The sequence below is a fragment of the Mycotypha africana genome (assembly GCF_025528875.1).
Source record: "Mycotypha africana strain NRRL 2978 chromosome Unknown BDF20scaffold_16, whole genome shotgun sequence".
Taxonomy (NCBI): Eukaryota; Fungi; Mucoromycota; class Mucoromycetes; order Mucorales; family Mycotyphaceae; genus Mycotypha; species Mycotypha africana.
This window is the reverse complement of record NW_026515740.1, coordinates 2,525-21,914: the sequence shown is the minus strand read 5'-3', so window position 1 is coordinate 21,914 and position 19,390 is coordinate 2,525. Positions and strand designations below refer to the sequence as shown.

Here is a 19,390-nt window from a genome sequence, read left to right as displayed (position 1 = left end):
GTAATGCATTCCTACCTTAACCCATAAATATAGACGTTAAACCGAAGTGAGTTCAACAGATTGCCTCTCTACAAAAATAGTAAGGAAATTCCACGGACAAAGTCATTAAAAACTGATTGAACGATACTTTTATTAACTTTTCAATTATTTCCACGGATATGATACACAGATATCCAACGCTACGTCTTGAATATTGATGTTGGCTCTCTATTGCTAAAGTGATGAAGTAATGGTGCCAAATGTAAATACTAGCATACTATTCCATGCCCATTGCTCAACTTCATCAATAAAACATCAGTTGCTGCCACGGTACTGTGTAAAAGATATGTGTTTCTAGACGTCTTCCTCAGGCATCCCCCATAGCTATATCACTGCTTGTATCGACAGTTGTCTCTTCCACTCCGTCGTCTGCTAAATCTTCAGCTTCGGACAGATCGTCTTCGTCATCACTGACGACAGCTTTCACATCACTGTTTCCATCCTCTTCTTCGTTCTTAGACAAGTCTTTGCTTTTTGAGCTTGTGCTTGCTAAGAATGCATTTTTAATACTATTTGTCGTGGCGTTTGTTGTACTGCTTTTAGTCACTGTAGCAGACGTTTTAGGCTTGGTATTTGATGTCTTCGTTCTCTTAGCCGTATGTGATCCAATTCCTTCTCCAGACTGTTCTTTTTGTAATTCAAGCGCTCTTTTCAAAGGGATCGGTTGGGGTATAACATCTTCCAGAAATTCGAATTGTTCCACATCGGAGACCGTGTTTGCTGTTTGATCAACATTAATAAGATCTTCAGACGGAAATTACCGAAAAAAAAAGAAAAAGAAAAACGAAATAGATTTACCTAGATCTTTGTAATAGATTGTCTTTCTTTTGTCTTTCTTGGACTTTGCAAAAGCCTCGTTTACGAAGTATTTTATAAAAAGCTCCTATAAGAGGTATTATGTTTAATAACAGTTCTTTCAACCCACAAATTGTCTTTAAGTGTTCAATTTTGTTCCATTACGGTGGCATAAGTAATGCAGAAAGTTGCCTCAGCATTGATAAGTGCAATATCCTTATCTTCCTTGATGACGCGCTTTACTCTAGCTAGAGGCAGTATGGTTGTTCCTGGTGTTCTCTCGTTTTTTTGGGGTACTTTTGTTATTTCGTTTGTTTTTTCCGTAGAATCGACAATCATGATCAAGGTCGTTTGCAAAAGCAATACAATGGAGGAATAAAGATTGGTAATTTGGGTGCACCAAATTCTGAGATTGAATAAAGAGTCACCTTTTGAAAAAAGTAGATAGTTCGGCCAATGTGCCAATAAAACTAACGCATGATAGAATTCCCCTCTTTTTCCCTTTTTTTTTTCAAAGTCTAAATCGCTTACAAGCGCAATAAAATAAATACACGTATTCTCCTGTCTCTAAGACTTCTACTAACTTTAATAAATTGATAACAAATCATTATCATCTGAATCAGTGGAATAATTTTTTGCCTTCGAAAGCATCAGAAGTCCGATTCTGCTGCGGCATCGTTCAGTTGCTTATAAAAAATCACTACAGTCTTCGTTTCCGCTCTCCTTCTGTTTATTAGCTGCAAATCAATGCCTTCTGTTCCTTCAATGTCTGCTACAACCAAAACTGCTCACCATTTCAACTCGTATGTTTGCGAACTGCCACAAGATGAGGCGAACTATCCTCAAGCTGTCCGGTCTTCCTGTCAAGCCTTTGTAGATACGAGTCCTGTCACTATTTCTGATAAATGTATCGACAACTTCCTCACTAGCTTGGACAAGGACCAATACGAAAAATTAGCATATGACTCTACCATGAAAATGCCTCTCAAATTTGAAACTATTGAAGATGAAATCAATTTCGTTGCTTTGATCGATCTCTTGAATTTCGGAAGTGGTTATAGAATACCTCTTCATGAATTAGCTGGCAGAGGGTAAGTAGTTAAGAAACAAAAACAATGTTGACTCAACGGTTACTAATATATCAAATTATTGTACTAAAAAAAAACTGTTTGTTCCAGTGCGTTCGATACTATTCGTTTTGGCTGCATGTCTTTTCATATCGGGGGTAAACCCATGACCGCAGAAGCATTAAAGAATATGACTATCTTTGAAGTTGCGGAGGCCTTCCAAATTCCTATTGATACAGAAGTACGCCATGAAAAGCTCGATTTCGTAACGGTTACCGAACCAACGCCTTTAAAACCGTTCGCTGCTGGATTAACCGCTGTACTTAACACAACCGGTGACTTTCTACTCAATAACAACTACAAAGATCTTGCTTCCTTTATCATGGAGCACGTCAAGAAACACCCTCAAAATGCAGTCAGTTTAGTGGGGCATCTCACGAAAGCGCTTCCAGGTCTTCATGATTGTTATCAATTCTCTGCAAATGAATCTCCCGTTTATCTCTTCAAGAAAGCTCAGATTATTGTTTATCACCTGTGGTTCACTTTTAAAGAACAAGTCCCTGATTTATTCGACTTCAAAGATATTGACGAGCTCACAGTTTTCTCAGATAATGTGATACCGACGATGCTGATTCATTTGGGTGTAATTACCAATGTACCTGAAGCATGGCAAGATGATATTGACAAGAATAAAGATCTTTCTGTCAAAGCTGCGACTACTCTAAGAGCAGCGGCAGTAGTTGCCTGTGAAGAAATTGTAAGAAAGGCACGCTCTGGTTTAGGCCCTGTTAATGAAACAATGACAACCGGTGGTTTGGATGTTTACCTCTGGCAGTTAGGAAAAGTTGGTGATTTTAGGAAGATTCACAGATTTCAGTTGCGAGACACAGTTATGTTTTAGACTTTGCTATTTAAGTGGTTTTTTTTTGGGTGCTTAATTATTTTTTTTAATACAATATTTATTATACACTTCAGTATAATAAAAGCCTACAAAAGGCCCATTGGGCCTTTGTATTTAGAGACATCCCTCTCGTTCCGTCTCGGGTTTTTGCGTCTGTGTCTCGGGTACTCTCTCGTCTCGAACGCGATGTCACTCTTTGATCAACAAAGTGAGCTAGTTTTCTTTATCGGATAAATCTTATAGTCTCTCTTCGATCATTCTTAACCTGTTAGAATTTCAAAAAGTTCTCATCCACAATTATATTTAGTCTTCTTCATCCCTCATAAAGACATTAAGAGAACTTTAAATAAAACCGGAGTAATTCTCCCATAAAAAAAAAAAAAAAAAAAAAAAAAAAAAAGCCTACAAAGGATGAATTGTTAGACAATGTAATTGATCTACATAGATTGCGATGTTTTTACCCTTCGCAATAGTTGACTGCTCTTTCACTTTTCTCATAAAAATCAGATCTGATACATTTTTATTTTTTTTCCTTAGTGACAATTAGAGATTGAGCAAATGACAGTGATAATTGAAAAGTAATCGGCCCTGGTTGATAGCAGCCGAGGTTTTATTTGAAAGATGTAATGCCAATACTATTTTCAAATATACCAAAAGACAAATCCGATAACCTTTTCATGAAGCAGTTATGCGCCAATGTCTGATTGGCGAAGGACCAATATGATATGCCATACAGCGGTAGATATTGACGCATTATCTAGTATACTCAGTTTCTGTAGTGAGCTATTCCAAAAGGAGCACTTTTTGAGGCATTCAATGGAGAAATAATAGCTATCCCTTTGAGAGGTTTGGCAATGAAGATATAAGGTTGCTGAAGTCAGAAAAAGTCGTTAATCAGAACCAATCCAATCATGTTACAAATACCACCATGGCTTAAAGTCTACAGGAAAGGAACAGATCATAACCGTTTACATTGTGGTGGTGGGCGATACCCTGAAGCCAATAACTGAGAACTTTGAGGAGGATCATCATAAAATGAAAAATCAGCATGCTAGCAGGGACGTAGCAGGCCAACTGTAATGACTGTGAGCTGTGACAGAGATGATGAAGACCAATTAACAGAACAAGACAGTGGGGTTGGTGTTATTAACGTCTCTAAGATAAGTTACAACGACAGAAAGATAGTACTTAATATGATAACGTTTATCAAACAGATGTATGGGAAAATAATGTGAGGGCGAGAAAGAGCAGGATAAAAACACTGAGGATGTTTTAACTACAGTGGTGAGCCATATTTATAATTTAAAGAGGTGAAACTTCTCTAATGATTGTATTCGCTTAGGGGGCGTCATAACACCAAGCGATAACTTGGAGGCAATGATCTTCTTCTTTAAATAGAAGACGTACATCAATGAGACGTATCTGGCAGCAATGAGTGATTATAGGATTTACTAAGACAGTTCAATATTATCAGTAGAATCGACGGTCGGAAAATGGGATCCACCAGCGTCAATCAATTGGTGCAGAATGGAAGGGGTCGGTTACATTCTAAATAAGCAGACTAAGTAACCATTGTAGTTTTAGCTTGGAAGCAGGTGTAAACAGTATAAAAATGCTAAGTCAAAGAGGATTAGATGAAAGCGGTATAAACTAAATGGTTTGTGGGAGTTTATCATGGACCAAAGATAAAAGACCCAATGAATGAAGGGGAGAATTGGAAGGCGATACCAAGGGTAACCTCGCCATTCAGACGCCACTCCATGGTAAGGTAGAATGAGAAAATTCTATCAGAAGCAAATATATAGAACATATTGGGTAGAGGGTGAGAGAATGAATTATAATCAGCAGGTGACGGAATACATAGCAGTAAGAAGAGGTGGCCAATATACACAAAGAAACAATGGGCCTGTAACGGAAAGACAAATCTACCGTTCAGGGATCGTTAAAGGCGATGAATATAGACGATATGAAGAGCCAAGTGCTGTTTATCGGACTCTACCAATACTGACCCTCCAAAGTATGAATGATTTGTTTAGTCCATTATCCGCTATGAGGAATGAGATCTTCCTCTGGCCATCATGCGTTATTTTTCGTGATGGCGCAGATATACATCGGTTATTACTGTAACCTATGGTGTTCCGGACGGGGAGGTTATCAATTTCACGTCAATTATATTGGAGAGGTTGTGGTATTTGTTATTTCTAACTATAAAATAAAAGATAAAGAATAGCACAAGAGAAATAAACAGGAAAGCTTAACGAAATCAAACACCGTCTTGTCGGTTCTTATAATGACTGGGTCTTTTGATGATACGTAATTGTGGTATTCGCTAGTTTTAACTATAAGTTAAAAGGTAAAGAATAACACAAGAGAAAACAAACTCGAAAGCTTAACGAAATCAAGCCACCGTCTTTATTTCTCTTTCAAAAACAAACTAAAGAAAAAGAAAAGAAAACTAAGATTACTGCTATTAATAAAGATCTATTGTGTTTTCTGTCTACGAAATGATTGTATCAGGATCTATAGCTGACACTGATGTATTATGGTCAGATAATACTCAGTGAATCAGAGGTTTCCGTAAAAGAATAGGTCTTCCCTTTAAGTGGATAATTACTCGTCCATCCCAGAGCGGATTGATTTGTAATGTGCTATCCTGGCAGATCCAGGGTGATCATGCAGCTACATCTATAATCCAATATCTATCGGCCACCAGTTGTGTAGCTCAGATACTGTGGGAATGATTATAGATGTTGGCTAGGAAGAGATATTCGTGCGTGGTGTTCTTTTGATTGCGTGAACAGTTATTGTGTTAATAAAGAGTGGTTGAGCCTTTTTTATCTCCAACCATACTTTATTTCCAGAACAGGGAGCAGTAACGTGACCTACTATGTTCTGGTTGTTGAATCAATATATCCTACGAGTACATATACCAATCCTGCTATATAGCTAAACGTCATATAGCCATAGATAATCTAAGTAAAATATATTTCATAAAGATAACCTGTTCAAGTCTTATGTGGGGTAGCCAATCTCACATAAGAATTATCCTTAATCCATATTCTTTTCTTATTTTATCTTTATTGTTATACATTTGATCTAAGGTTCAAATGTATGCAATCGAACACACCACTTACCAAACGGGAACGAAGATATGAGCAGTACTCATATCTGAGATCAAGTTTTATTTTACATTTCGTTAGATGTTTTGAGTGATTTACTCATATAATATTGCCATCGTGCCTCAAATATCGACAAAAGGAACCTTTAGTAAGATCAACCCACTTACCTCCTGTCACCGATCCAATCGGTCAAGGCACCGCTATAGCATGATGAACCGTGCAGTAACAATTGAGTATGTCTTTTCTTTTATCATCAGGTCATCTTGTACCTAAGAGTCTCGATAGAAAAAGTTTTTTACAATATCCACAAATATAAATAGAAGTGCTTTTTTCCTACATGGTTTTTGTCTTCAATTCTTTATCAGAATATTCTACTTAATAAAAGAAGATAACTTGGTCTTCACTGATTTCCTTTTGTTTTTTTCTCTTATACTTTATCTTATCGTATACAACATGCTTTTTAAAGAATTTTTTGGTATACTGGGACGTATGTTTAAGATCATTATCCTGTTGAAGGATAATGTCCTTCAATTTCAGGCCATAATCCTTTAATGTATCCATGAAGTCGCCTTTCAGAATCTCGCAATATAATTGCGAGTCCATCCCCCCTGTATCTTGGCAATGAAGCCAGGACCATGTTGAGTGAAGCAGCTCCACAATATGAGGCTGCCACCTCCGCCTTTATACTTGTAGTTGACGTTGTGCTCCTTGAGGGGTTCTCCCTTCTTTACCCAAGTCCACTGTTTCCCATCCGATCCAAGACGATTGATGGTCTCGTCGCTAAAAACGACTTTCTTCCAATCATCAAACGTCCAGTGTTTGTGGGCTTTCGTCCATTTCAACCGATCCTTTCTTCGATCATTCGTTAATGGCAATGCTGATTTTCTAATCCTTGAATCGAAATCGGATCTTTTCAGGACCCTACGTATGGTCTGTGGAGAAATATCTACTCCTTGACCCCGCAGGTTCCTAGCAGCATCAACTGCTGTTATGAACTGCCCTAAGTAGAACGATCTTGCGATCATTCTCTCGAGACGATTCGAGATTAACTTAGGACGGCCGGTCTTCTCGTTGCATGCAATGTCATTAGCTTTAGCGATTCTACCAACAGTGACGTTGGATACCTTTAAGCTTTTGGCGATACTTCTATGAGACTCTCCTGTACGCAGTCTAGCTAAAATATCATTTTTTTATCGTAAGGTACGGGACGCATGATGAGCTTTGTCTAATGTTGCGGTTTTTGTGAATGGGTAAAGTAATGTAACTAATCGAAAAGCAAAAAGGTACAAGTTTGACAAAACATGATACTCAACATTAAATTGACCTCTGATAGATTGCTGAAACTCAATAAATTCGAAAAATCCTAAGGAAAAAAGGCTCTGTAAACATTCATCATTTCAACCATCTGAATTTCTACAGATCGCGAATGTCGAAATGAGCGATTAGAATGTCGAATGTGCTCAAGCAAATGTATATGAATCCTAACACAAGCTATATCACTGAATAGCTTAGAACTACTACTTTCCATATCGCAAAAAAAAATCAGTGCTTAAGTATGTGCTCAAGGGGAAGAATGCATGAAAAAGTCGAAAAATTAAAATTTTTAAAAACATTGTAACACTTTTGTGAGTCACTGTAGACCGTGGTAGAATGTATTCTCTACCTGGTTGTACGTACTCGAGTATTGTAGTTATTATCTCACCAAACACGTCAAAAAGCTTAAACTCTGCTCTACAAGTACTGTACGATAAGACTATATACTAATACCACAAAGGTAGGATTATTGTCAGAAGCAGAGGAAAGAATGACTTTATTAATTATTGGACTATTCTATATTTTATATCTTTGAATGTTACATCTAAACTAAACTAATTATTGGGGTAATGTCGTGCACAAAGCGACGAAGACACGAAGTTTGATGATAGGAGAAAAGACTGGGGTTTTATTCTTTATACAATTGTTGCTTATATATACTTATTCTAAGTTACATCTAATTTATCTAAGGGTAACACAACAGTAACACAACAAAAGAAAAGAAAACAAAAGGAAATCAGTAAAGACCAAGTTATCTCCTTTCATTAATAAAGGATATTCAGGTAAAGCATGGACAAAAAGCATGCAGGAAAAAAAGCCCAACGGGGGGCTCGAACCCCCAACCTTGAGATTAAGAGTCTCACGCTCTACCGATTGAGCTAGCTAGGCCCATCTCTTCTGATATGGTTTAGCTAAAAGATGGTTCGGAAGATGAAATTCGAACTCAGAAAAGAATATGATAGGTTAGAGGGTTGGAACTCATAATTGCTCAGTGGAGAGATCAGGTTGTGAAGCGGGAATTAAATGTAGAATAGTGAACTGTATTTAAATGTCATATTGATCGAAAGAATAAACAAGGCCCTTCTCCACATTTACAATACTTACTATTAAGTTGAACCTGGACTCTTGAGTTCCTTTTTAAGTTATATACATAACATTTTCTGGCGAAGCTACCAGGGGGCATCATTAAAATTTGGTTACAGTGTTTATTCGAGACAAGCAAAAGTTATTGTTAAATTCATTGAGTATATATGGCAGATAATACATCTTTGCGCGACTTAGAGAGAAATATCAAGATGGAAGATAATAGAATGCTTGGACAGTTAATTGGAAGACCCGATAAATTCACTGGTGAACGAAAAGAAGAAGATGCCTTCCTGTGGTTGAAGCAAATCAACAGAATAAGGAAAGGATTGCAATTGACAGATGAAAATCTCTTATTGATTATTGGAAATAACTTGAGGGGCAAGGCGGAGAGGTGGTGGTCGATAACAGAGATAAAGGTTGACTCATGGGACTCATTTGTACGCGCATTCAAGAGGGAATTTGCTCCAAGTGAAATTGTTAAGGAAACATATTGGCTAGAATTGGAGAATTTGAAGCAAACCGAGGGACAGAAAGTCAACGACGTCAAACTCAAGGTGGATGAACTATGTGTTCATCTGAATATAGAAGTCAATAATATGTTTAAATTACGTCAATTTAGAAAGGCTTTAAGAGAAGATATTCAATATGAATTAGACCGTTTACCACCAAGCAAGATCAATGATTGGGATAATTTAACAGAAGAGGCCAGTAGAATCGAGGCTATACACAAGAAACACAACGTTGATCATGGGGCATATCCAAAAAGGGAAAATTTGTCAAGTTATGTTCCGTTTGTACCCCAGGATTCTATATCGAACATTATTACCCCATCACATTCTGCCAGTAACCAACCTGATAACAATAGTACCCTGACCAAATTGACAAACCGCGTAGATAAATTGTGTGAAACACTGGAAAAGCTGACGCTCAGCGAAAGGAATGGAAATTCTATACAACCAGTTTGGAACGCAGAAGGTGGCCCGAGAAATTCTTATCAAAACCAACCCTATCGTCAAACGTATAAAAGAATGCCTTTTGCTTGCTATGTATGTAATGCAAGTGATCATAAAGCTATGGATTGTCCGCATCGGTCGAAAGTAAATTTCCAACAAGGTGAAGAGCAGGGAAAAGGTTTGGGGCAACACTAAGTGAGCGTGTTAGTGCTGTCCCACAAATACACAATCGTGCAACTGAAAATCACGCTCAGCAAAACCCAAGTATACAAGATAGACAGAAAGCGTTTAACACAAATAGATCAATGAAACCTACCAATGCTGTAAATCTCATCACCATATTGCCAGAAGATCGAGGTAACCCCCGAAACAAAGAATCGGGCGGATATAATGAAATTTATGCTGTGGACAAAAGGCCGAGATCAGACGAAGGAAATAAAAATGAAATGTCAAAGAGAAACAAAAATGATGCACAAACAATAGCATTACAACCTCTACAACAGAGCAGACACCAATCATCTATTACCAATTCCATGAAGCAAGCAAGTGGATCCAATACGATGGTGCAGCCGCAACCGCAATACTCTCAGGAAGACTTAGTACGACCTTTAATGCCACAGATGCCACACATACAACAAGACGACAACCAATCAAATAAAGCTGAATCGGGGAAACGATTGAAACCAAAGAAATTAAGAGCACCTCCGCGGAAACTTCCGGTGTTTTCAAACGACCAGGGTGATAGAAATATCTGGGATAAGATGGGGGAAATCCCGACGACAAGTAACCTAAAGGAAGATATTCTTAGGAGTAAAAAGCATCAGAAGGATTTGAGGGATGGGCTCCGATTCATACAGTGCTGCTATTAACCGGCTCACAAAAATATAAAATGATCTGTACAGTGCAATAATTACGTCAGAGCTACGAAATAAAGACCACTAGATAGCCCAAACGTCATAGTATAAGAAAGGAAGAATGACGTAATCATATATTGTTACACAAAGCTGCAAATAAAAAAAACTTGATTTTGGACTAAATGTAAAATGATACAAATATGATTCAGTGTACCTTAAACTCTATTTTAGCGTACCTGATGCAATGATAACGTATCATTATGATGTAGAGAAGCTGAAAAATATATAAAGGCGACATTTTTACACAGTTTTCCTCATTACACTCTCACTTTTATCTCTCACAACTACTTCTCTACAATGCCATATAAACTCAGTAACGACAAACGAAATGACGTCATTTCAATGATCAAGGCCGGAAAGGGTACTAAAGACATTGTACAAGCCACTGGAGTGTCTAAAGCCCAAGTTGTTCGCATGAAAAAAGAACATGATCCTGATCGCATTAAATCTCGTGGTGGTAGAGTCAGTATTGTGTCCAATTACACAAAGCGAGTCATATCTTTTAGAGTCCGAAAAGGTTTCTTATTATCAGCAAAAGATGTCCAAAGATATCTGTGGTCTCTTGGTTACAAATTTCAATACTCTTCCACAACAAGACTCATGAGATCCCTTGGCCTTAATTCTCTGTATAAAAAAAAGAAGCCTTTAATCAAGAGAATCAACCAGAAAAAGCGATTGCAATGGGCCAAAAAACACCGTGACTGGACTGTAGAGGACTGGAACAAGGTTATTTTTTCCGACGAAACCAAAATTAATAGATGGGGATCAGATGGAGCTCAGATTACGTGGAAGCATAAGGACGACCCACTTCGACCCCATAATTATCAGACTCAATTAAAAGGTGGCGGAGGCTCAATGATGGTTTGGGGATGCATGACATCATTAGGAGTAGGTTACGCATGCCGTATTATCGAGTATCCCATGAATTCAGAACTGTACACCCATATCTTGGCTACTTCGTATAAGGATACACTTGAGTACTTTGGTCTTAGCAACGAGGAAGTCATCTTTCAACAGGACGGAGACTCAAAACACACCTCGCAATACACAAAAAAATGGCTTGCAGATAATGGAATAAGGTATATTGAAGACTGGCCACCAAATAGTCCCGATTTAAATCCGATTGAACACCTTTGGCACCATGTCAAGTTGAAGTTAGATGCATACGACACTAAGCCCAGAAATATGAATGAATTGTGGGATAGATTCGATAAAGAATGGAATAAATTCACTAAAGATGACATGAAGAAGTATTACGAAAGCATGCCCAAAAGAATCGAAGAAGTCATCAAGGCTAAAGGTGGATATACTAAGCGCTAATGTTTTGTAGCCTGATTGATTTTACAGTGATTTTTACATTTTTTCATATTCCGCCCAAATTCCTAAATAGTATTTTATAAAATTTTGTTCAATAAAACTATGTTACTTAAGCAATATTCACTCAAAATTTGAAGAGTCTAGCTTCATTTCTGCAGAAGTTATCTTAAATTATATTTTTGTGAGCCGGTTAATAGCAGCACTGTATCTCCGCATATCAGAAGTGTTATGTATATAACTTAAAAAGGAACTCAAGAGTCCAGGTTCAACTTAATAGTAAGTATTGTAAATGTGGAGAAGGGCCTTGTTTATTCTTTCGATCAATATGACATTTAAATACAGTTCACTATTCTACATTTAATTCCCGCTTCACAACCTGATCTCTCCACTGAGCAATTATGAGTTCCAACCCTCTAACCTATCATATTCTTTTCTGAGTTCGAATTTCATCTTCCGAACCATCTTTTAGCTAAACCATATCAAATCCCACCCTCTTAGAGATGAAATTACTAACGAAGAGACTACGTTCGACTTGTCCATGTTTGCGTGCCGAAAGTTTTAGAATTCTCTCCTACCAAAGGTATCAACCTTCTTCTTTTATGGTACGTGACTAAATGTTTTCCGTTCACGGCTCCATCCAATTTCCTGGAATTTGCCCCGATTAAGTGGTATGTGGAATTTGCGTTAACTTTTACTACTTCAAAAGGGCCAACGAATCGATGATCAAATTTATCTTCCTTAATATGTTTCTTCATTAACACCTTATCCCCAATTCTGAACCTCTTTTCAACAACCACTTGTGCATCGTATCTTGCCTTCATCTTCTGCTTTCTTTCCATGGAATGTTTCACCGCCTCATCTCGTAAGTTCCTAATGTAGTCTTCTATCACTGCTGTTCTTCGTTTGACTTCCTCTTCTACCTCTCCTACCACATAATCGTATCGGGGGCCTGGCCAAGTAGCGGGCGTTCGTAAATCATAACCATATAAAAGCATCGCGGGAGTAAATTGGGTTGCTTCATTAACCATCGTTCTGATACATAGCAACGCACTCGTTATGTATTCGTTCCATTCATATTTGCTATTATCATCCTGCTTTAATTTCGCGATCGTGTCTACTAATGTGCCATTCAGTCTTTCTACCATTCCGTTACTATTCGGCATATATGCGCAAGTCAACAGATGCCTACACTCTAATTTCTTCAATATATAATCCAGGTACTCCGCCTTGAATGAACTACCGCGATCCGTAAGCAAATATGTAGGGATACCATGAAATTGAAAGACGTGATCGAATAGAAATCTTTCAGCCGTCTTTGCTGTAATATCCGGATAACTGGCTGCGATTGGCCAACGTGTCAGATAATCGATAGCTACCATCATATATTTATCACCGTTCTTTGTTTCCTCCATTGGTCCAACTGCGTCTAAACCCACCATATAGAAAGGTCGATAAGGAGTAGGGATTGGCTTCATCATACTTGTCTTATTGTGTTGTACTCTTTGGCGTTTCTGACACACTTCACAAGACTTCACCAGTTCCACAGTCCTTTTATACAAATCTTTCACTTCATATTGTAGTCTGACCTTATTTAAGGTGTTCTTTACCCCGAAGTGACCTTCTTTATGAACCTTCTCGATGATCTCATCGGCGTTTCCTTCATGAAGTAGTTCTTTACCAAGTATATTACCGTTTTCTTCGTCAACTTTTCTAAATAATCTACCCTTGTAAGCTACATAACGGTTGCCTCGCCTTTGAAGTCTTCGCTTCCATGTTTCATCACAGTCAATCGGATAGGTCTGCCTTGTCAAATAATAATAGATAGCTACATACTCAGGATAGTCCATTCTCCTTGTTTATAATCCAATAATAATATATATTTGTGTGTATAAAAGATAAGATATAGAATATAAAATAAAAATAAAAATATAAGACGTAATTTGCAATGATAAAAGATAATATTAATAAGTGTGGAAGGTCTATAAAATAATTCTTTTTTTTTTTATTTTTTTGTTTTTTTTTTTTTTTTTTTTTTTTTTTTTTTTTTTTTTATTCGAAGAGTCGGGACAACGCATCCGCCGGGTTATCCCTGCCCTTTCTATATCGTACCTCAAAATTGTACTCCATTAAGGCTGCTGCCCACCTTAAGATCTTACTGGTCGGTTTATCATTGTTAAATATAAAGCGTAAAGCAGTGTGATCTGTGTATAATATAAAACGTCGGTTGGATCCCAGATATTGTCGAAAGTATCTTACAGCCCATACCACTGCATAAGCTTCAATATGACTGGTTCCGTATTTGTCTCTTTCTTCCTTCTTTAGTGCCTTCGACGCATATGCGATAACCTTTTCACCATTTTGAGAACCATCTTTAGACTGTGAGAGTATTGCTCCAAGACCATTCCGAGATGCGTCTGTTGTCAGTATCTGCACCATTTCTCTGTCGGGATATGCTAAAATAGGAGGGTTCATCAATCGATCCTTTATTCTTTTCAACGCTATTTCTTGTGATTCTCCCCAAGTGAATTCTGCATTCCTCTTTAATAACATTGTGATTGGATACATTAAGTCTGCATAGCTATCGACATATCGCCTGTAATAGTTGGTTAGTCCACATAACGCTCGAACCTCCGCTGTATTGCTTGGCGATTTTAAATTTAGTATCTTGTCAACATTTCGTTTAGTAGGAGTTACACCACTTGCCGATACTTCGTGCCCGAGATATTCTACTTGTAATTTACAGAAATGACATTTGCTAAGCTTTAGACGTAGATTAGCTACTCTGCATATTTCGAACACTGCCTTCAGATGTTTCATATGTTCATCCAGAGTCTTGCTGTAGATGATGATATCATCTATGAACACGTACACAAATTTCCCTATATATGGCCCCATCAAATCATTCATCATTGACTGGTAACTATTGCTAGCCGTACAAAGTCCGAATGGCATAACTAGAAATTCGTAGACTCCATATTTTGTGATGAATCCAGTTTTCTCAACACTATCTTCGTTCATTCTTAATTGCCAGTAACCCGAGGCGGCGTCGCACGTAGAGAACCATTTCGCACCTCCAAAAGAATCTAGTAGTTCACCTATATGTGGCAGAGGATAAGCAGTTTTCACCGTATTTGCGTTCACCTTCTTATAGTTAATCACCAATCGTAATCCATTCGGTCTCTTAGGTACAAAGAAAACTGGACTTGACCACCTGCCCTTAGAAGGACGTATAAGACCTTTATCGAGTAAACTTTTCAATTCTTCTTTCAAATAGTCATCCTCCTCCCAAGTTAATCTACAGTGACTCACAAAAGTGTTACAATGTTTTTAAAAATTTTAATTTTTCGACTTTTTCATGCATTCTTCCCCTTGAGCACATACTTAAGCACTGATTTTTTTTTGCGATATGGAAAGTAGTAGTTCTAAGCTATTCAGTGATATAGCTTGTGTTAGGATTCATATACATTTGCTTGAGCACATTCGACATTCTAATCGCTCATCTCGACATTCGCAATCTGTAGAAATTCAGATGGTTGAAATGATGAATGTTTACAGAGCCTTCTTTCCCCAGGATTTTTCGAATTTATTGAGTTTCAGCAATCTATCAGGGGTCAATTTAATGTTGAGTATCATGTTTTGTCAAACTTGTACCTTTTTGCTTTTCGATTAGCTACATTACTTTACCCATTCACAAAAACCGCAACATTAGACAAATCTCAACATGCGTCCCGTACCTTACGATAAAAAAAATGATATTTTAGCTAGACTGCGTACAGGAGAGTCTCATAGAAGTATCGCCAAAAGTTTAAAGGTATCCAACGTCACTGTTGGTAGAATCGCTAAAGCTAATGACATTGCATGCAACGAAAAGACCGGCCGTCCTAGGTTAATCTCGGATCGTCTCGAGAGAATGATCGCAAGATCGTTCTACTTAGGGCAGTTCATAACAGCAGTTGATGCTGCCAGGAACCTGCGGGGTCAAGGAGTAGATATTTCTCCACAGACCATACGTAGGGTCCTGAAAAGATCCGATTTCGATTCAAGGATTAGAAAATCAGCATTGCCATTAACGAATGATCGAAGAAAGGATCGGTTGAAATGGGCGAAAGCCCACAAACACTGGACGGTTGATGATTGGAAGAAAGTCGTTTTTAGCGACGAGACCAAAATCAATCGTCTTGGATCGGATGGGAAACAGTGGACTTGGGTAAAGAAGGGAGAACCCCTCAAGGAGCACAACGTCAACTACAAGTATAAAGGCGGAGGTGGCAGCCTCATATTGTGGAGCTGCTTCACTCAACATGGTCCTGGCTTCATTGCCAAGATACAGGGGGGAATGGACTCGCAATTATATTGCGAGATTCTGAAAGGCGACTTCATGGATACACTAAAGGATTATGGCCTGAAATTGAAGGACGTTATCCTTCAACAGGATAATGATCCTAAACATACGTCCCAATATACCAAAAAATTCTTTAAAAAGCACAAGATAAATGTTCTAGATTGGCCTTCTTATTCACCAGACTTGAACCCAATCGAAAACTTATGGTTTTACCTGAAGTGCAAGCTAGCTGCTTATGACACCCTACCCAAGAATATGGACGAACTCTGGCAAAGAGTAGGAGACGTATGGTACAATAAAGTTACAGCCGATTTATGCCTAAAACATATCGAAAGCATGCCAAAAAGAATTGAAGCTGTTATAAAAGCCAAAGGTGGTCAAACAAAGTACTAACTGCACGTTTAAATAAATCTGACTATCACAAAAATGAAAATTTTACGCATATGCAAATTAAGCTCTATAGTTTAAGTAATTCCAAAGAACGCTAATATGTTTGAAAGTTATATCATTAGAAACCCAACAATATATACTTTCTAATGATATTAGTTTGGAGGGGGGTTTATTAATCATATCAGGTGCAATAGTGATTTGAATTGGAAATTTGTTTGATTTTGTAAAACATTGTAACACTTTTGTGAGTCACTGTATATGGTTTTGACATGACCGCCTTATCTTTGTCTATCAATTCGATCTTGTGAGTATACTTTGGGTCCACCTTCCCTAAACCAGCGTTTTCCACAAAGCAATCCTTATATTCTCTTTTGACATAATCAAGGATCTTGATAATTTCCGGATCTTCAGCCTTCTCATCCTCACTCAAATAGATCTCTTCAGCGTAGTCTAAGAGACGTTCACCACCACACACTTTGTTTTCTTTTTCCTCCGCCATTCTAATGCTAACAGTATATACCCCGGCCTGCTCTCCCATTCCATCGATTGTGCTAGACGCTTGTACATATATGCTTCTTCCATTTTTTGTCGGTACTTCCAAAATGTTATCCTTATAATGAGTGACAATTCCATACGTCTTGTGCCAAGTGATACCCAGTAAAAATGTATCATCTGAACATTCATCGCTAATCACCATGTGTTCCGGACGGAGCTTCCCGCCTATCCTTACAGGGACATTCACCGTGATATCAGATTTCTTTTTAATCTCACCATATTGCATGCCATTTTGCTTCGAGTTCAAGCTTGCTACGGTAATCGTATCACCATTTGGCAATAATCTTAATTCTTTTGCCAGGGCTCTTGAGATCAGACTTACTGAAGCACCTGAATCGAATATAGTATTTATAGCTCTATTATGTATTATGGTAGTTCCTCTGAGTGGAGTGGATTTCTTTATTGTCTCCAAATCATAAGGATAATCAATGACAGTATCGTCACCGTCTGATTCATAGCCTAAGTACTCATTCTCCGAGTCAGCCCCTGAAGCAGTTGAAGTATAGGCGTCCGATTCTGAGTCACTACTATAATATCCCTCTTCTCCACTGCCTCCCAAATCCTCTCCGTTCTCAATAACATTCACTTCCATATGATCTGCCTTTCCTTTACCCTTATCCCTTACTCTTTGAATACGAGGAGCTTGTCTCGGGTTTGTTTTCCTACCCATTACAGTGCTGCTATTAACCGGCTCACAAAAATATAATTTAAGATAACTTCTGCAGAAATGAAGCTAGACTCTTCAAATTTTGAGTGAATATTGCTTAAGTAACATAGTTTTATTGAACAAAATTTTATAAAATACTATTTAGGAAATTTGGGCGGAATATGAAAAAATGTAAAAATCACTGTAAAATCAATCAGGCTACAAAACATTAGCGCTTAGTATATCCACCTTTAGCCTTGATGACTTCTTCGATTCTTTTGGGCATGCTTTCGTAATACTTCTTCATGTCATCTTTAGTGAATTTATTCCATTCTTTATCGAATCTATCCCACAATTCATTCATATTTCTGGGCTTAGTGTCGTATGCATCTAACTTCAACTTGACATGGTGCCAAAGGTGTTCAATCGGATTTAAATCGGGACTATTTGGTGGCCAGTCTTCAATATACCTTATTCCATTATCTGCAAGCCATTTTTTTGTGTATTGCGAGGTGTGTTTTGAGTCTCCGTCCTGTTGAAAGATGACTTCCTCGTTGCTAAGACCAAAGTACTCAAGTGTATCCTTATACGAAGTAGCCAAGATATGGGTGTACAGTTCTGAATTCATGGGATACTCGATAATACGGCATGCGTAACCTACTCCTAATGATGTCATGCACCCCCAAACCATCATTGAGCCTCCGCCACCTTTTAATTGAGTCTGATAATTATGGGGTCGAAGTGGGTCGTCCTTATGCTTCCACGTAATCTGAGCTCCATCTGATCCCCATCTATTAATTTTGGTTTCGTCGGAAAAAATAACCTTGTTCCAGTCCTCTACAGTCCAGTCACGGTGTTTTTTGGCCCATTGCAATCGCTTTTTCTGGTTGATTCTCTTGATTAAAGGCTTCTTTTTTTTATACAGAGAATTAAGGCCAAGGGATCTCATGAGTCTTGTTGTGGAAGAGTATTGAAATTTGTAACCAAGAGACCACAGATATCTTTGGACATCTTTTGCTGATAATAAGAAACCTTTTCGGACTCTAAAAGATATGACTCGCTTTGTGTAATTGGACACAATACTGACTCTACCACCACGAGATTTAATGCGATCAGGATCATGTTCTTTTTTCATGCGAACAACTTGGGCTTTAGACACTCCAGTGGCTTGTACAATGTCTTTAGTACCCTTTCCGGCCTTGATCATTGAAATGACGTCATTTCGTTTGTCGTTACTGAGTTTATATGGCATTGTAGAGAAGTAGTTGTGAGAGATAAAAGTGAGAGTGTAATGAGGAAAACTGTGTAAAAATGTCGCCTTTATATATTTTTCAGCTTCTCTACATCATAATGATACGTTATCATTGCATCAGGTACGCTAAAATAGAGTTTAAGGTACACTGAATCATATTTGTATCATTTTACATTTAGTCCAAAATCAAGTTTTTTTTATTTGCAGCTTTGTGTAACAATATATGATTACGTCATTCTTCCTTTCTTATACTATGACGTTTGGGCTATCTAGTGGTCTTTATTTCGTAGCTCTGACGTAATTATTGCACTGTACAGATCATTTTATATTTTTGTGAGCCGGTTAATAGCAGCACTGTAATCTACTTACACACTCAAAAGGTGATGAATCCTATGTTGATTGGTTGGATGGAAACTTTACTTGATTACGATTTTGACGTTGTGCACGTTCCAGGCATTGACAATCGCTTAGCCGATTTATTAAGCCGCTTATATCCACCTCAAATTGAGAGTGAACATAAGCTGGGGGAGAATAGAAGCTTCCCTAGACTTAAGAAATGGGTTAATAAGAAACGTGTCGCTAAACGCAAAGTATATAGTCAAGATAAAAGAATTAATATACTAGCAACTAAATTGGTCGAAAATAAGAACAAACCTGTTGAATATATCAGTCCTCCTGAAGAAGAGAGACAACAATTACT

The 19,390-nt window shown here is 37.9% G+C and overlaps 3 protein-coding genes and 1 non-coding gene across 4 annotated transcripts; 1 reads left to right on the top strand and 3 right to left on the bottom strand.

Moving 5' to 3' along the window:
• Nucleotides 1-652: 652 nt before the first annotated feature.
• BDF20DRAFT_806798 (histone-fold-containing protein) lies at nucleotides 653-1,122 on the bottom strand (the record flags this gene model as incomplete). The annotated part of the gene is made up of 3 exons (XM_053076533.1): nucleotides 653-759; nucleotides 838-922; nucleotides 1,000-1,122. Coding segments are annotated over 3 exons (315 nt in total), but the record flags the coding sequence as incomplete, so codon positions are not given.
• A 232-nt stretch (nucleotides 1,123-1,354) lies between these two features.
• BDF20DRAFT_900516 (uncharacterized protein) lies at nucleotides 1,355-3,160 on the top strand. The gene is made up of 2 exons (XM_053082742.1): nucleotides 1,355-1,925; nucleotides 2,013-3,160. Exons 1-2 carry the CDS (start codon nucleotides 1,582-1,584, stop codon nucleotides 2,800-2,802), a joined length of 1,134 nt encoding a protein of 377 aa, XP_052930939.1. The 5' UTR covers nucleotides 1,355-1,581; the 3' UTR covers nucleotides 2,803-3,160.
• A 4,890-nt stretch (nucleotides 3,161-8,050) lies between these two features.
• On the bottom strand, nucleotides 8,051-8,123 carry BDF20DRAFT_t159. The gene has a single exon. It is a non-coding gene; the product is annotated as a tRNA-Lys (tRNA).
• Nucleotides 8,124-16,418: 8,295 nt separating this feature from the next.
• Nucleotides 16,419-17,462, bottom strand: BDF20DRAFT_917576 (uncharacterized protein; the record flags this gene model as incomplete). Its single annotated transcript, XM_053084586.1, has 1 exon — nucleotides 16,419-17,462. The coding sequence occupies one exon, from the start codon at nucleotides 17,460-17,462 to the stop codon at nucleotides 16,419-16,421; it is 1,044 nt and encodes a 347-aa protein (XP_052930938.1).
• Nucleotides 17,463-19,390: the final 1,928 nt, after the last annotated feature.